This window comes from Pezoporus occidentalis, unplaced genomic scaffold (genome assembly GCF_034315485.1).
Source record: "Pezoporus occidentalis ecotype Australia unplaced genomic scaffold, CSIRO_AGI_Poc_V1 ctg104, whole genome shotgun sequence".
Taxonomy (NCBI): Eukaryota; Metazoa; Chordata; class Aves; order Psittaciformes; family Psittacidae; genus Pezoporus; species Pezoporus occidentalis.
Window position 1 is genome coordinate 562,030 of NW_026912822.1, and position 18,877 is coordinate 580,906.

General features: G+C 42.4%; 1 protein-coding gene across 1 annotated transcript in view; it reads right to left on the bottom strand.

The window, feature by feature from the left end:
* Positions 1 to 18,877, bottom strand: part of CASR (calcium sensing receptor) — a 71,635-nt gene that overhangs the window by 14,826 nt on the left and 37,932 nt on the right. Inside the window, exons 3-4 of the mRNA XM_062618169.1 lie at positions 14,441 to 14,747; positions 10,681 to 11,562 (exon numbers count right to left, since the gene is read on the bottom strand). Coding sequence (XP_062474153.1) covers positions 10,681 to 11,562; positions 14,441 to 14,747 — 1,189 coding nt within the window. The remainder of the gene's footprint in view (positions 1 to 10,680; positions 11,563 to 14,440; positions 14,748 to 18,877) is intronic.

The following is an 18,877-nucleotide window of genomic DNA, read 5'->3' on the forward strand; positions in this document are numbered from 1 at the left end:
GAAACACTGGAAGTGGGGAAAGATCCTGGAGGAGGAGATGTGTGGAGACAAATGTTGGGGGATGCCCAGATACCGACAAGGGTTTAATATCATTTGTGCTTTCTTCTGCAGTTTCTTTCTAATGGGTTTCCTCATTAGGCCAAATGGTCCTGCAAGGGAAGTGACCCTGGGCACATTATAGGTGTCTGTCCCCATAAAAGACAAAGGATTCCCCTTCTCTTGATGCTTTTCCCACACTGAGTTTTAATTTCTGCCCACCTAGCTATATCCAGGCCTGTAAAACAGGTCCTGACCAATGGCTACCAAATGTTTTTCTCTTTGCTTTGACAGAGTGCCCATGCTGAAAGCAGTGAACAATTCCGCTTCATGGCTCAGTGTGAAGATGAGAATCTGGCAACTACACTGAAGATGCCACATCCTCCTTTTCATTCTGAATTGCTGAGGGCCCGTTCTCCACTCTTGTTCTGGATTCCTAATCAAGCACCTGGAGAAGACACCTTCATGATGCTGAAAGAGGTGTAAGGACTTGAGAGCTCAGCTATCATGTTAGCCCAGTAGTCATGGCATACAGGATTTGGTTTCTGCCAGTGGCCAAGTATCAGGAGAAAATATGCCCATGGCAATTCTGAAAGAGTCACTTGTAAAATGCTTTAAGAGAAATGTGCCCTGAACCAATAGTTTGTTTTTTTTTTTCTTTCTTCCTTGTTTCCATCTATCTATATGTCAATCTTTATTTACGTGCTAGCAAAGCTCTAATTTTTACTGTCTATATAAATGTTTAATTTCTGCTACATTCTCTACTTTGGGTTATCTTGTTCTGCCTGTTTTTTTATGTAGGGCCAACTCTTAGGCTCTCTCAAAGGCAATGCTGTCATCACACTATACCAGTTCTGATGCAAGGGACCTGAGCAGGCAGAAAGGTGCTGGACTTAGCCCCTAGAGCCAGTAATACCTGTTTCCAGAAGTCTGGAAATAATAACACTAGTCTTCACCTACTGTACGAGGACTGCACTGTACTCCAGGAGTGAAACTCTCAGGTTGGTAACAGTGCAGATGAACAAAGGGAGATGAACTCTGGAAGAAGGGCTGGTATCAAGAGGTCGACATAGATAGTCAGAGATTCATTGACAATACTGCAAAAGAATTCTGGCAAGATGGGGTGGACATCCCAGCTCTGATGAAATGCTAGGTCAGCCAGTGACTTGAAAAACAGGGTGAAAGAAAGAGCTTAGTTCAAGACACAAGAATACAAAGGCTGAGAATAACTCAAGAACATTCAAAGTTGTTATGCTTTGCTAAGAACTGAGCAACATCCTGGTAAAGCTAGGTACATGAACGGACAGCATGACCGAAGGATAGATGGGTACAACTAATACAATGTGCAATATGTTGGAAGTAGTAATTTAAGCTATTGATTACTTTTATTGGAAACTAAATTAATTAACCACTCAAGACAAAGACCTGTTGATTGTAGGCAGTTCAGTAAAAACACTGTGCATTATGCAGTTGAAAGAGCTAACAAAATAGTAGGATATGAAAGTAAGAAAGAAAATGACAGTGAAAATATAGTGCCAGTATGTACATCAATAGTACAGTTTCCCCTGGAAAATGCAGTAAATTCTAGTCACTTGATCAGAAAAGAACAAAATTAAAGGGAGATTAGAGAGGTCCAGAGGTGGTCATGATAGACAGCTTGACTTCCATTTGAAGGGAAATGAAGTGTGGAATTACTTAACTGCTTATGACTTGTGTAGTTATTTGTGGGAAAGAGGTGATATTCTCACAGAGGCAGACCCCCATCCCTGCGAAGCCAAGTGACTATTCAGGTCTCTAGAGAAGTTCAGGACATCAAGCTGCCATGACAGTATGTGCTGATAAGCATATTCTAACTGATAATCGGTTTGGTTCTGCTTCCATCAGGGGTATGAGATCCCTAGTCAGCTGAGAGATGGATCTCTCTCCCTCTTCAACTAACCAGTGCCCTCTGCTCAAGGCAGGGCAGCAGTGGTGCTGACATGGGTAACCATGCATACATTTGTTTTTGCTTTGTGAGAGAGAAGCAGGCCCTCCACAGAAACTCGCAGAAACTGGGAGAGGAAGGAACTTGAATGAGCTGTGTTGGAAATACCTCACTTGCTCAGCAGAGGTGCTTGGTGCTTCCTTTGTCTCATGCTATGCTGTGAGTGCCTGTAAAACAATGAAGCCTAAAGTTTCCTAGAGCAAGAGAATTCCTCCAGTCTCAGTAAAGCCTCACTGTTACCCAGTATGTTCATCAACAATACTCTCGTAGGAAATACAAAGGTGTTGCTGGGAAAATATGCAGAAAATATATGGATTAAGGTAAAGGTAAATAATGATCAGACAAAGCATCTCCCCCAGATCACTCTCAAACATCTGTGTTTTATGCAGTGAATTTTACACTTATACATCAAGGCATAAGAAATTCAAGCCACAGGCACAGAAAGGTTACCATGTCCTGCGAAGTATTACTGGCAGCTTAATGTAACCCTTCCGTGCATGCTGTGGCAAAAGCAAGTCTAATGTAACTTGTGCACATATAAATAAGAAAGTAAGAAGAGTATGTAAAGGTGGGATCTTTTTTCCACTGTCTGGCTGTGCTGAGGCTGTTAAAGCAATACTGAACATGTGCCAAAAAGGGTAAGTGGACAAGATACAGAAATAAAGCAGAAAACGTATTTCATGACTAAAAACCCCATTCTGTTTAAATTATCAAGATAAGACCAAGGAATAATTTGATCCAGTTGCATAAATACCATATGGAGAAAAATTATGAGTACTTCATCTGGACTGTTAAGTCTAATAAAGCAAGGCCAAGTAATGACCAATGGAACTAAAGGTCAGTTAAATCCCAACTAGAAATAAGACACAATCCGTGACAAGAGGTGGGACCTGGCATGGATCATACTAGTAAAAGAGGTCTACTAGTCAGTATGACTTTGGGGAAAATAAGTCTTGCTAAACACAGGTTTGACTGGCAAACATGGCCCTTCAGAAGTTAAATACTTAGGCTTTACAACCAATCTGAAGCATCCCTTATCTGGATCAAGATTATGTTCCTGAACATGGCATAAATTCACATTTTTTATTACACAAAGGTTTTCAAACTGCATGATCATTTGGGAAGTGGATCCAATTGAACATTCTTCAGGTTTTATTAAGGTTTTGTGGAGAGAGATGGTCTGTGGGCAGACAAAGGCAACACTACAGGTACAGGAAGAGCTAACTGTCAGTGCTGTTAGATGGTATTTTGTACTCCGTTTGCTACTGTCTTTACCTACAGCCATGGTATGAAAGAACCATTATGGCCAACTACTCTAGTCTTGATGCTATAATGTCACTGTTTTTCAAATTCCATTGTAACAAATATAATATGGAGAAATCCATTGGGTGCAATGGCCCAGGGCGCTGTGTGTACTAATGGTGAATACTGCTCAATAACTGCTATGGTGAATTACAGAAAAACTTGAGATAGGGCTCTTTCTGTTCATTTAAGTCTAAATTTAATGCTAAATTATACAGAATTAATTGTCCGATTATTAAAGCTAATAATAGAGCCAATGGCTCAGTGTTTTCAAGTAGTATAATTCACATATAATATCTTGTATAATCAAAAACTGATGGAAATGTCTTTTCTGGGAGTTGTTTAATGCTACCTCTACCCAGCTTTTCAGAGAATGAATCTGTATACGAGTCTCTCCGCACCCATTTGATGTTGCTTTCTTGTAACAGCCCTTTATGGATCAATGTCCCAATAAGGTCTGAAACTGCATCTTGCAGCGAACACTGCCGATATTTATTTGCTGATATCGTGCCTTTCTCTAAGAGAGAAGGAAGTCATAGCTTTTCACTGTAAATTCATTTCTATTTGGAACTATAGGATGAATTATTTCAATGCCTGGGTAAGCTGCCTCTCTGTTAGAATGAGAACCAACTAACACTGCGTACTTGGTGTCATTTCTTTTAATGAAACGATGGCCATTCATCAAACCTAAGCTCAATGGTTATTATAGTCTATGTAAGAACTGCTATCCATTAAAAAGGTAAATAAAAATAGAGTCCTAAAGTTTCCTATAGTCACATTGAGTTGACTGAACTCATGCAACTATTTCAGGCATTTAGAACGGGCACCTCTTGCAAACACAGACATGGGTCCCATCAATGGCCAACTAAAGTCCCAGTGGATTCACTGTTACTGTGTTTGGACACATGATACACTTGGCTACTATCTTAAAACTGGGTTTTTTCCTATTTCCTTTATCAATATAGGTCTTGGCCAACAAAAAAATCTCATGTCAAGGCTTTAATTTCTACAGTTCCTAAATAACCTTAACGTAATTCCTCCTAGAAACAGAGGTAACAATTCTTTCTAAGCAAGGTGTTGCTTCTGGTCCAGCAGGGAGATCACTCTTAATTCTACAAGGCAAAAGGGTCCTATGTATGTCAGGAAAGGCAATTTGTTCTCCTCCCTCCAAACTTGGCCCTCTGTGTGGAGCAACACCAGTCCTTCGTAGTGCACGAAAGTGCACTTTGGGATTAAAACTATGTGGCTGGTCAATAAAGCATCTGTGCAGATGACTGACCGCCCATGAAGAAAAGAAATAATAAACTATGCTATGATTATCATGCCTTTGAACTTAGCTTCAACACTACCTTGGGATAAATGGAAATCAGCCAAGTCAGAGGAATGGTTATAACATGAAACTGAATTTTCTATAAATCCATTTGTTTCCTCACCTCACTTTCTGAGTGCCTTTCAGGGGACTTTCAAGGAGCACTTTGTCATCAGATCCATTTGTCAGTAGCATCAGAAAAGTAATTCTTAGAAGAAACTTTACATCCTTTTGTGTAAGAAAGACATACTGTGTCATAGTAAAAGATACTAATGTCTTGGTAATTCAAATGCTAAATATCCAAAGTCACTACAGACAGAGACATTATATGAACATCTCATGGAGCCTTCCCTAAAATTCCCAGGTCCAATACAGGCTGCAAAACTGACTTCTTTCCCCCACGACAAAGGTACAAATAAGTTTCATAAATATTAGAAAATGCTTCCTTTCAAATACAGCACATAAGTGAGTATATTAAAAATTACTTTTATAAAAAATTCAACATATTTGGGGGTGGGCAGGAATCCTGTGGGCTTTTTTGTCATCAGGCAGCATGTACTACCCTGATTCAGAAGAATCTCAGCCGTGCCTTATGAAGTAATTAATAACCACACATAGAGGCTGTGTATTTGCTGTATGCAGCTCACTCACCCTTCTCCTAGCAAGAAGGGTGATGGCTTCCCTGTGTATTCTCTACTGGAGACATTACAGGCCTGACACCCTCCCTCTCCTGCCCTTAGTAAGGTCCAGTTAAGTGTTGGTTTTTTCATTACCCAGACATTTGAATAATACTCCATTTATTGTCTGTTTACATGAAGAGCTCACAAGCCATGTTCTTCACTGACAGCAAGTTGTTATTTCCAAACTGATGAATAAATGATCATCTGTTATTGACCTTGTGGGGAAATGGCTGTGTTTGTTCTATTGACCCACACATTTCTTCGTGTGGTTCAAGCTGTCTGCCTCTCAATTCAGACTCCTGTGACAAAGGCACCCTCGTCAAATCATAGAATCATAGAGTAGCTTGAGTTGGAACGGACCTTCAAAGGTCATCTAGTCCAACCCCCTTGCAATGAGCAGGGAAAATGCTTACTTTCTCTTAACAAATATATCTCCAGTGCATTTGTAAGGCAGACTAGGTGAGGTTTTGCAGTTGATATTCAGCACTTGCGACTAATTTTCACATCAGCCTCAGTTAATACCTCTTCTGAGAGTGTTTCATTCTCTATACCACAAAGCACCTGCTTTCCATGCACCATTTTAATTGTTCAGACAGGCCCATGTAGTTCAACAGACACAACATTGATTAGATAACCCATTAGGCTCAAAGGTCTGGAGAGACGTGTGTCATCTAAGGCATCTTTCACTCCTTTAAAGCCTTGCAGAATCAATTTCCAGCCAGACAGACATACCTAAATGTAAAATTGAAGAAGGTACCAATCCATTTTTACCTTTTTGTAACAGAGATCACCAGTGCAGAGGAAGGAACTCTTGGCTGGAAGGTGCATGGGTGCAATAAACTTTAGGTGTTGCTAGGTGAAGCCAATTTGTGTTTGCTTTGATTTTGTTGAACAGCATATGGCAGCTTTTCACAAAGGCTGAGGTCAATCAGATCTCTAGGCTCAGCATAATTTACAGGAGCACATCTTTAACCTGGTAATCATTAGGACAGCTCATTTTTCAGCCTGTGCAGCATGCTTTGCCTTGATGCCTAGAAGAGCTACCTCATTTTTCACTCATGAACCTGCCAAAGTTCACAGCTTGCAGCATAACCACAAGCTGCAACTCTTCTGGGAATCCACCTAAGGATGCTCTGCTCTGTGACCCTGTGACTGCACAACTTTTGCCTTCTCAAATCCACAGGAGCCTCTCTTCCCCATTTAGTCGCCATACTCTTAATGTGAGTCAGAAAAAAAGGCCCATCAGCTGCTTGCTGGCAATTGTCACACAGCCAAATGAATGGGCAGAAACACTGTGTCTGAAGAAAAGGCAGGGTTTTCCTCCTTTCACACAGAAAGAATATGAACTAGTAAATATTTCCAACCCCGACCATTCTGTGATTCTGTGATTTGCTCCAGATTAGGATTCCCTACAGCTTTCCCCTATTTTTTTTCTGCAGGTCTACCCAGTGTTTGAAATAAGAGGGAGACACCCGAGAGGCTCCTGCAAATGCCTCAAAGGGTTATAAGTCTTTGCACAGACAGGAACTGAAAAAGACCAGATGGACGTGCTGTCAGAAGTGACTATGGAAATAGCCACATGAACAAAGACCAAGAAAATGAAGGAATTTGAAGGCACTGGGAAATCTGATCAAGGAAGATACTAAGAAAAAAAAGGGCTTCAAAAGCTGTTTGAGCTGGTGTGGAAAAATAGGCCAAGGATGCAGGGAATTTTGAGAAAGAGGCAGCATCAGTGCAGAAGTCTTGAGTCCGTGTCCTAGCTCTTGCCTCACCTTCCCACTGCTTTTATGTACCTTAAGGGAAAGTGTGTATTTGGGGAGGCCAGTTCATGAACCAGAGCAACACATAGAATTAACTCTACCCAATACAGTTGCTTAAAAGCATTCACAGCCCACCACCAGAAGAGAACGGGCATCTGACAATCAGAGGTGATGGAGTCTTTTAAGAGGATTCTTTCTGTTTTACTATTTGCTGTCCTGCGCTTTAAACCTCGGTGCTTTAAAATTTTGCCTTTTCCAAATGTGACAAATTTGGTGATACATTTCCTTCTAGAGTGCTCCTCACCTTGTGGTTTCCTGAACAAAACACTGCAAGAAGAAGTAATTAATCTAACCTTGACCAATACTTTGCAGGACACAGCAAAGGCACGTGCAGATAATACTTATCTGCCCTTTGAAAGCCTCTTGCAAAGGTGTGAACCTGGATTACTTTCTGTTCTGCAGCAGGGTAGGTTCTTAAAGCTGTCATGTTTTAAGGCACACGCGTTGCTCGCAATAAGGGCAGCACACACATCCTATTAAAGTCTGCGTTTTCTGTAGAGTACAGAAGTACCGGTTTTCCCATTTTTGGGATAGAGGATGGAACCTTGTGGGCAGCTCTGCACATGGAGTGAGCCACACGGCTCCTGTCTGAAACCTTCCCTGCCTATTCACCAGCTCTGCCTGTGCCCGCATCTCCACATGCGCTGTGGTAGCCTGTGAGCTCAGGATTACCAGTCCCATGTCTGGTGGGGAAGCCCACTGCCAGCTTCACAGGCAAACAAAGCAATGCCTTTGGGTCTGTGGATAGGATCTGTCATCACAAACCACCCACTCGGGGGGGGGGTAAAAGCACAGAAGCCCAGCCTGGTTTGGGTTGGAAAAGAGCTTAAGATCATCTGTTCCCAACCCAGTGCCATCGGCATGGACATCTTCCATTAGACCAGCTTGCTCCAAGCCCTGTTCAACCTGGCCTTGAATGCTGCCAGGGATGGGGCAGCCACAGCTTCTCTGGGCACCCTGTGCCAGCGCCTCACAACTTTTAGTGGTGAAATGAGCAAGCAGCTTCTTAAACAAGGAGTGGTAAATAAGTAGAGAAGAAAGTTATTAGTATTTGATACTTCAGCTTGGAAGACACAGAAAAATCCCATGCTGAAACATACTTAGAGATTTCTTAAACTGTAAATGGCAAATTCTTAATAGAAGAACAATACTCAATTTAACAAACTCACAGTAACCCTGTGCTAGGCTTCCTGCTGTCCAGTTCAAATGAACTGATCACTTAGGTAAAAATGGTATTTTTCTATACAGACCCACACAAGTATCCTCCACAAATTATATAAAGCAGCTCCTCCAAATGGTTTGTGTTACAAGGACATAAAATTAACAATTAGCAGGCAATGAATAAATAACAAGTCACGTATGTTAATGGGATAACACCACTGAAAGGCAACAAAACTAAATGGTACCTAATTAAATTGTGGACCGCACCATTTGTCTTTCCCAGCCACCAACCCTGCTGGCAAGGGCTGCTCAGTACAGGATCAGGATATTCCAGCCATGAGTTCACCAGGTTTGCTTTATCTGTCCCCCACGCCACCTGGTCAGTAATTGCAGACAGTATTAGTGGCTGCTGCCTCTAGTCTCTCTCTCTCTGCTCCCTAACACTGCCCTTGCTCTCCCAAGTCACCTTCTATCCAGCTGATTGTGAGAAGAGGGAGCTGGTGTTGACCACCAGCAGAAGCACTACTGAAAGTGAGACTGACTTCAGCAGAGAGATTTTCTTCTTTCTGGTTGTCATACACTGTAGGATGCTCGTTTGTGAGGTGAATTCATTAACCTCATGGCTGGGGAAAGCTTCCTGAGGGTAATGAGCCGCAATGCCTGATATGAAGTAGGTGTGCACACAGATTTGGCATTTACCTGCTATTCATGTGTTTGATTTTTAAATGAAGTGAAAAAAACGCACAAATATTGAATCTGCTTGACAGCCAGCACCATGTAATGGTAGTCATTTCAGGTATAGCCTATTCCTTTGTAGCACCCACTGCTCCTGCCCAGTCGTGTTATCCCCCACATACTCTTTCTTGATGCTGATTCCATTCTTTAAGGCAAGTATGCATACCCAAAAGCCTAGATGACCAGGATGCTTTACACGTTGGTACAGCCATCCTTCAGCACCAGACAAGCAACACTGAAATTAAAGGACATTCTTCCTGTTTGTGGAATCCTCAACAAACACCACATTACCTTACTTAGCTGCGGTATGAATATCCTGCTTTACTTTCCAAGCTGACAAGGCATAAAGGAACAAATTACAGATACGTTTATTCTGGATCATTTTTACCAGCATAGTGAAAGCTAAACCTGCCTGTGATTTGCCCACTTCTGCCAGAGTGCTCCTGAGAAGCAAAATAGCTGTGAAAGACACAAACCTCAGAAAGAGCCAGCAATCACCGATTTCCCCTAAATCATGCTGAAACCCTGAACTCATCAACTCTGACTAAAGTGGCTTTGGTAAACCCAAAATGGGTACCTAGAGCAATGCAGGTTTCCCATAAATGCCAAGACAAAGCCCTGACTGATGTTTTGAGTTGAGTGAGACTAGACAGGAACCAAACTGCAGTTCCCACTGCAAATGTTCACCCAATACCTGCAAAGTTTATGGCAGAGATAGCCTTAGTTTTGGTTAGATTATCCCAAACAGAGGAAATTATTCATGCACATGGGGATGTGATTCACATCCGTCAATATTCACCCATAATGTTCTGATTTCATGCATATTTGGGCCTAAGTCTTCTGTGATGACCAGAATGGGGCAAATGGGATTTTGTACCAGTCTGGCATATCTTCATTTGATAGCCTTACAAACTAATTATCTGATGTAAGAATGCAGCAGATACTAAAAACACATACTGAATATCACATCAGATAACACAATCAAACATATGCTAAGGTACAGAGTATTCATAAAGGATGCCAGAATACTATCCATCTTCTGGTGGGCAGCACACATTGAATGAATGGAAAAATGTGACTAAGTTGTTAGTATCATTTTATCAGTTCATAAGTATCACTGCCAAATCAAAGCATCTATCTATTATTTGCCCAGTAGGCACACATTATTTTCCTTCATTATTTAACCTGCTTTATTTTGATCCTATATAAGCTTAAAACTGTGGGAAAAAAATACAGCCTGTATAGAAAATTGCTGTGGGATTGTAAAATATACAGCTTGCAGAAGAAAATGAACTCTAAAAACTGTTTTCCTTGTTTAGATGCTCTCTCCAGGCCCTCTTGTTTATGTAAGGCTCAATATATGATCAAGTTACCTTGCATCAGGCAGGCTGTGGTAATTGTCTCTGGGTGCACTTTTGGACCATAGGAAATGCAAGAAGATTTAACTTAGATTAAGTCCCTTTTGTTGCAGGCAAACCTAACACAACCTACCTTACCTTCCTTGTGTGGTGGGAGTATCTGCCTAATTTACACACAGTGATATCCTATGTCCCAGGAGCCTTATGCTGTGTCTGAGGACTATGAAAGGCATCTGGGACAGCTTGTCTTTTTTTCTGCAAGTGTATGGCACAGGCACGCAAATGAAAGACTTACCTGCCATGCCTCAACCTTCTTAATGTCTGCACAGGATCCATTCGTGAAGAGTCCTTTCCCAGGGGTACAGGTATATATATCCTGCAAGGCGTGGGCAATAGAATATACTGCCAAATACACATTATAGGATATCCGCAAGTGTGTGTAGTCCATGTACGGTGTCTCCACACTGGTGATGTTTTCATCCCCTGTGCATGGAGGTCGGAAGGCAGCTGTTCCATTTCCAGCTCCCAGTCCCTCTTCATGGCTCTTGTGGAAGGAAGTTGAAGATGGAGAATTTTTGGAGCCATCAGGCAGATAGCAGTTAAATGTCTCCTCCCAAAACTCCTTGGCAAAGCCATTGTTGGTGGACTTCTTGGGATGTACCTTTTGCAGGAACTCACGAAAACCTGGAATCTGTCCTGCCTTCAGTGCAAACCCGATGGTGCTGCCAATGACACGGAAGAACTCCGGCATGGCTATCAGGGAAGAGCTGGCCCAGGCCTCACTTGCCAGCCAGATCTTGCCGGTGATGTTTCGCCTGACAATCTCTTTGATGAGAGGCTCCAGGTCTGGGCCACTGGAGAAAACAACGATCACCCTGGCTGTGGAGTTCTGGATGACCTCCACCACCTGCTGGATTTCCTCCTCATCTGAGTACTGGGAGATGAGCTCGCTAAAATCAATGCAGATATCCCTCTCCTCCGCCTCCTCCCGAAACTTTTCAATCCCTGGTCTGCCATAGTCATCATCAGCTGCAATTGTGCCCACCCAGTTCCAGCGAAAGTACTCAATGATGTCTGCCATTGCTGTGGCCTGATGCTCATCATTGGGGATTGTGCGGAGGAAGGACTTGAACTGGTTCTTATTGCTCAGGAGACGACTGGATGAGGCATAGCTGACCTGTGAGGGCACAGTAAACAAGGAAAACACACCATGAAGAGAACTGCCTGGGAATAAATTGCCTACATTTATCTAGCATCACTGTCAACCTGTGTAACCTTGGATGGGATGAAGAGATAGCTGAGCACCACACTGGCAGCCATGTACTCTTAGCCTGCAGGCGCACAAGATCCACTCTGAGAGTCTGTGCTGTAGCCGACTATCTTACAGAGGCACACATACAGATGTAGCTGCTCAGACCGAGATGCTGGAGCAAGCTCATGTCCACCTATAGGATCAAGGACCTGAAGGAGAGAGTCAGTGACTATAGATTGGAGGAGTAGCAAAGAGGTGAGCCACCTCACTGCACTTTCTTCCAAATTCACATACAAGAAGAATGCATCTTTTAGATAAATGAGAGCAATACAGATAATTCAGACAAAATGCAGGCTTCCTCTGGCATGAATGTGACATGAGACAGCAGGCTGGTATTGCCATCCTGAACCTGCTCTGTCTGTCTCTCCTTGCCTCTGTCTCCATCCTTAAACAGGCTTCATCCGGCACTCTATGCATGTTATATACAATCTCTGCTAGCTGAAGTAAGAAGAATGTGTTGTATATCTGTCACCCTGACCCTGCAGAGTGTTATGGTCAATGTGGTCAATACTACCTTAGCAGTATTTCCAGACTGCTGGCCAGAATCAGCAAAGAAGCCAACAGGCATTCCATCCTCCATAAACCACCACTTTTTACAGTTAAAATGGGACTTTATTTCCTTTTCTAAAGCTATTTAAAAATCATTTTTTCTTTTCCTAATCAGAACAAGGGCCATATGCTTTTAACATAGAATTTGGATTTTCTACAAATAGGAAGAAAGCCACAAAACCCAGAAAAGAATAGTTTAAAGATGTGGAGAACTTTTAAATCTCACTTATCTTTGCATTTTGAGATTGGCATCTGAACTCTTTAAGACTGACTCTCATTTGTAAAGGTCTTCTACAAGCAGTTCATTTTGTACAAAGCGGAAATTTACAGAAAACCTCATCTCCTCCTTAAATGCTGGCATTTAATGTTTCTGCAAGAAGGCAGAAAAGGAGGTGTCCTTGCAGTTTCAAGGGCCACAGGAATACTCCTTTCACAAAGCTACACTCTCCCCTGAACAGGCTCCTGCTCAGTGCTACTCTCATCTCCTAGAACCTATTGCCATGAGGTAGAGGCAAGGTACCACACTCCTGCATGTGCTGTAAGGGTACACTGAGGGGAGATACTGAGAAACAGAAGTCCTAACGTTTTCAGTTTCTATGTCAACGGAATGAGTAATGAGCTCTACATTAATTGTAAAATATACCTCCAACTTGTACTGAAACACACGGTCTATTAAGGATGGATTTACTAATGGCCTTGCTATAAATGGCAGTGATAATGTGTATTCTAATGCTGCCCAACAACTCGCAGTTTAAAAGCCTGCTTTCAGTTGTCATGCTTAACCACCTGGCTGAGATTTTGTTCCAGAGCTGAACCTCCTGACACCTACCCCTTTCTGCAACCTCTAAATACAGCTCCTGCTTGTAGCACAAACACCCTTCAAAGGGAAAATCTGAGAACTGCAGACATCTCTTATGCTCAGTTCAACCTACCAGCCCTTCTCGGCTGCCCTTGTCTACCTGATAATGTGATGTGTAAATTAACAATGCCCCTTATATGCCATTATGGTATTTATTACAGATAATGTAATAATGTAGCCACTTTCCAACCCTATGCCTGGAAATACCTAGGTAGCACATACTGATCTTGGCTTAAACCATTCTTTTACTCTGCTCAAAGACCAAATGTGCATTTTTTCAGCCTCCTGCTTGGGAGTCAGACTGATAAGATTAAGTAGACAAGAGATATTACTGTGCACCAGGCTGTCAGGAATTCTTCCTTCTTCATTTGTCGTGCAGATGAGAATTGGAGCCCTGACTGAAGTAAAGATGTATCATCTCGGGATAGACAGTATTGTGTGACACAATCTTGTTATAAGATGTGAGCTCTGGCACCTGTCTTCATTTTTGAAGAGGAACTGGAAGTATTAGATTATGCAAGGCAACACATAAATGGATAAGGCAAAGCATTTTTTCCACAGTTGTCTTTGGAAGAGCAACAACAGTAAGCTATAATATGCTGGCCTCACACTTATGGTCTTGACAGAGCAACAAGCTTGTTAAATAAAAGGATGGGACCATGGATACTAGCACTGGCCTCAGCAGAGGCAGCATACAGCAGGAAGGATGCTGTGACATGGGATCTGATATAACTACACCACCATATAGATGACCCCAGGACAAGAAGGGGCATATACATGTGGGTATATACAAGAAGGGGCATATACATTTCACAAACCGTTTTTTTGGAGGCCCTAGGGCAAAACAAAGGCATGTTAGCCCAGAAGAAACCTTCACAGTACTGATCAGCACAAGCAAATACCTGAATAACCAAAGATGCTGAGATACCTATGAGTAGCTGGCAGCGACTGAGTTCTGCCTTACGGGGGCTCTGTGGGCATGACTAGACAGTGCCCATGGTGAAGTAACATGACAACTAACCTGTCAAGGCTGGCAACTGCCAGCGACTGACCTAAAATACCCATGTTCACAGACTAAACTACTCCAAAGGACTCTAGTCCTCCTAGGCTATTTTGGCTCAATGTTGTTATTGGCTGCTTGCTAACCTTTGTGTTTTGGGGACTGCAAATAGCTAGCAAGATGTATTTCCACTGTAAGAACCCCCCACATTTTGTATTGTTTTTCTCCTTGAGGTTCTATGGGAAATGGCAAAGATGAAACAACCTTTGTTTAGTCTCTGCAGAACAGAGGTGTAGGCCACTTCTGTAACCTAAACAAGAGAGGTGAATGCATACCTGAGGTATATAAAAGAGTCCCAGCAGATTGGCCACAGCGGTAGAGATGCCGGAGCCGGTTGCCCCCACGACTGCAATGGTGGAAGGGATATGTTCCGAGCAGTTGCAGAATTCGTCCAGGTTCAAGGAGTCTATTTTGTTCTGGGCCACAAAACTCAGTGTGGCCTCCAGGGCTTTAGAGACTGTATTGCAAGTGTCAAATATCCTGTATCCCAGGGTCATGTTGGGAAGGAGAGTCGGACTACTGTTTATTTCTTCTATGGCAAAGATCATAGCCTGAAGCCAGCGGAAGCCTCGGAAATTATACCTGGGGGAGCAAAAATAACATGAAATAGAGTGAGAAGGAGAGAAGCAGAGGAGACCAGGACTGAGACAAAAGACACAAAAGCCATTTTTGCCATTTCTTGCATCCTACTAGATTTGGAAGGTTTTGATTTTGTCTCTAGTGGTTACAGAAGAGCGTGCATATGCCGCAAAGTTTTGTGTGGTTTTTGACTTTTCAGTTTGGGAGCTCACTTCAGAGGTCATGTGGATGGGATTTCTAAGTCCACTAAAGTCTGTGAAAGTTGAACAAGAACATTGTCTGAGGGTTGGCTCTAGCCTGTCCCTTCTGCTCAGGACCCTAACCTGGGTCTGGTGATATCTAAGCAAATGCTCTGATACAAAGCTACACCTACCAGGTTTCTTTCCAGGCTCCTCTGACATGTTTCTGAATGCAGATGGCAGTGTGTGCTAAGCCTGTGCTGAGCGTGATGCTGCCAGGCACTTGGGCTCAGGGGTACTCAGTGTGTCAGCTCCTCATGGCTTTAGGCAGGCAAAGCAAGCTGAGACACGGCACTGGCATGCCACTGGAGCTCTGCTCACGGAAATTGGGCCTCACATCACACACTTCATATTGTGAAGAGAGAGCACAGTCAACCCATTTATACTGAGAACACAGACATGCTATAAATGGAAATCCAGGTGTAACTTGCTAAGTTGTTAATTAGTTACTTCAGTGCTTTCATTGAAGGAATGACTTTTCTCACTATTAGAGTGCTCTCATACATTTGCTTTAGACATGAGCTCAGAAGATGCCCTAAGAGATGACCTATAAAACACCTGTCTTTTTTGAAGCCTTCTCCAATGGAGAAAATGGAGAAGCTGAGTTTTCTGACTGCCTCTCAGCAGTGCATGGAGCTAACCCAGAGCTGCAGACTGGTGGCAAGTGTGCTGCAGGACCTGGGAGTCCTTGTTCAGAGCATCACAAGGACTGGCAGTGAAAGAAGCTGGTGCAGGGTGAGTGACTACTCATCCATGAGAGAGAGAAGCTTTGTGGAAAGCAGCAGGAAGAAGGAAGCTTCAATACATGTTTTTCTCAAGTTTTACTTACTGTGTTTCTTCCTGCACAAGCAACCAGGTGTGTGCCTGTGAAGCTGCCCTGTTTTAGGGCAATTCAGCTGGAACGGCAGAATCTTTTGTGAACTGAAACCTACCTTTCCTCGTAACGCACTATGGGTGCATTCAGGCCAGCGGTTAGTCTACAGTTTTGTGTTGAGTTGCAGCTGAAAACAGGAAAGTGTCAAAGCTGTTATGCTTGAGATCTGTTGGGAAACTGACAGGCTCTTCCCAGAACTGGAAGAGCCTGGGGAAATAGCCTGCCCAAGAACAGATTCTATATGAAATGGTAAATTGCAGGTTTCACTTGAGTGCCATTTTGAAATGCTTTGAGAGATGTTTCTTTTGCCAACGTGACAATTTCTGAAGATAAACTTTCTGAAATCGCAAACTTTCCATCTCTTAGATACGTAATTCGATTTTTATGTTTTTTTATATTGCTGGATTACATGAATCACTTCCAGCTGATGCCAGCTGTGTCTGACTTCTTCAAACAGGATGAAAGTAGCCGCATTACTTCCATTCCAGGAGTTTTAGCTGATTCATCTGGGCTCAGAATTTCTAAAGATACCACATCTCAGGTTTACCCTTAAGTCATAAAAACTTCTTTTATTCAACTTCTGTCACCTGCTCCAGACATCTTTGGCCAATTTCCAAATGAGGTTCTGCTCTGAGGTTGTACCTCAATATCCAGACAGCACAGTTTCAGTACAAAGTGTCTGAGGCCAACAAAAATCTTTGCTTAGAACTTAAGACCCACGGGACAGCTTTCTCAAGATCACTCTTTCTAAGGACACCCTTTAGAACATGGGAGTGTGGGTCACTGTGAGGAGTAACTTGGTCATTTAGGTGATTTTTTCTCCTAGTTCCAAACCACTGAGGAGTGAGATGCAGTGGGAGAGCTCAGAAGCAAAAGGGAAAGTCTCAGAGTGAATGAAGTGAGTGTAGTGTACAGAAAAAAGACATGCTGGGTACACCATGTTGCCTCACGTGGTCAGTAATGCGCATGGGATGAATGGCAGCAAGGAGGGGTTTTGTGACACTTCTCTTTAAAAAGTTAAATGTGTTTACAGGTATTTTTAATTAGAGTGAAAATAGGATTTGAAGAGAAAAAAAAAAACCCTATATCCAGGCTCCTCATGTAAAAGAGAAAAATCTGAAAGCATTTTCAGTATTTAAAGGGAAGACTGCTGAGGAGCTGGAAAGTTCAAAGGTACCACTTCGCTACTGTGAAAAGCTTTACATATTTGAGTATGTGTAAAAGTAAATTTAAGCCTCACAGTAAATGATACAGGTGGAATATGACACAAAATCATTTTGCCTGCTTGACAGCAATTTGGATTAACTTTTTAAAATGCCACAAGGTGGTATTTTCAGGTGATATCTTCAAAAGCAATGAGAACTGGACTGTCTCCCCTTTGCCTTCAAACAAAGTATTTGCCACTGAATTAAGTAAATGCAGACTAAGGCCCATGATACACAACTGATTTTATTTTCCTTCGTGACAAACGCTCCTGATGAATATTTATTTACAGCATAAGACCAGTACTTCAGCACAGCCTTGAGTTAGGACTGGTTTGATTTTGAAGGGGAAAGGAGGGCAAGGGGTGTTTTCTGGGAGCTAGACTCAAAAATGCCTCTGAGATGCTCTTGGTAATCTACCTCAAACTAACCTGGGCAGGAGACATGCAGTTCTCTTCAGCTGTACCTCTGCAGATAAGAGCAGATTGGAAGAAGAGGATCTGATGAGATGGAGAAAAACACATCTTGCTCTATCTTCTCTAATACCTGATACAGCTTCAGAGAAGGTAGCATGACTAGTCGATGGAATGCTCTGTCAACCATTCAGAAATATAGCTCGTAATTTCCATGAAGAAAACTGGAAAGGATTTGCTAACAGAAGCAAACTTTGCATTAGATTTCCAGAATATTTGAACAGCCACTGATATTTTCTTAGTGGAAAAGAAGCTGCCTCCAAAACTTAATTTCTGTCGTATTACTTTAAGGTATGTTGGCAATAGTCTTATATTTTAACATTTCTGAGATGTGGTATTATGAAAATGGCCATTAAGCTCTAAATGAGAGATTAATGTAAATAATTCAGTGCCCAAAGGTGTAGATAGGCATTTTTATTTACTCTCATTTCTTTAAAGGTTTTCCTTCTTACGTCTGTTCTCCCACCTGTCAGAGCATGCAACCCACTGATCTTTTTATTCCCAGGCAGGAGCACAAACAGGGAAAGAGAAATCGGAAACAATTCCTACACAAACCCTCATTTTAATTGTCATATCTGCAAGGGACAGATTATCTTTGCAGCAGCTCGGATTGCTAGATAGCATTTTCTCAAGATGTCACTGATGCCCACAGGTTTCTTTCTAGCTGTTATGAATGTGTCTGTCAAGGGATGCTCAGGCTGGCTTAAGTGTCTCAGTCAATGTTACAAGGGTATGTAAATTAAAGGACACAAGCCCGCTGCATGGTTTAAGATCACCATAGTTTCATCCCGTTTGCTTGCTTGTTTGTCTGGTTTGGTTTGAACAGTTCTTACTCTCTGGATCCCACATGGAAATTAGTCCTGGTCCCTGTTGGTCTCCATAAAGGAATAATTCACAGTCTCATGTGAATTCATGATCTTCATTTGTCAACACTTGCAAAGCACTAAACTAAAAGCAATAGGATAGGAAGGAAAAGAAGGAGAAAGTAATGTGAAAGCTCTAAATACAGCTTTCCCTTACCCTCCCATATCCGACAGGTAATTTTATTCAAGAATGGTGGCAGCGCCTGCATATGCCTCTCGGCTCATGCCAGTACTCCTCTTTCTCTAGTGGTTGTATGCACATACTAATTTCTCTGTTCTCTCTAGATTTCCAGTACATTAATTACATGTTATTGCTGCTACTACCACTGCTATTACTAAGCTATGCAAAGGGGAGACCTTCAGTCACTTGCTGGATTCCTGCGGTCGGTAGGTATAATGAGTTGCTTACCACTCTTCCAAGCTAGGACTATGGGTCCTGTGCAGACCAAAGAAAATTAAAAATTAAAAGCTCAGAAGGTGTG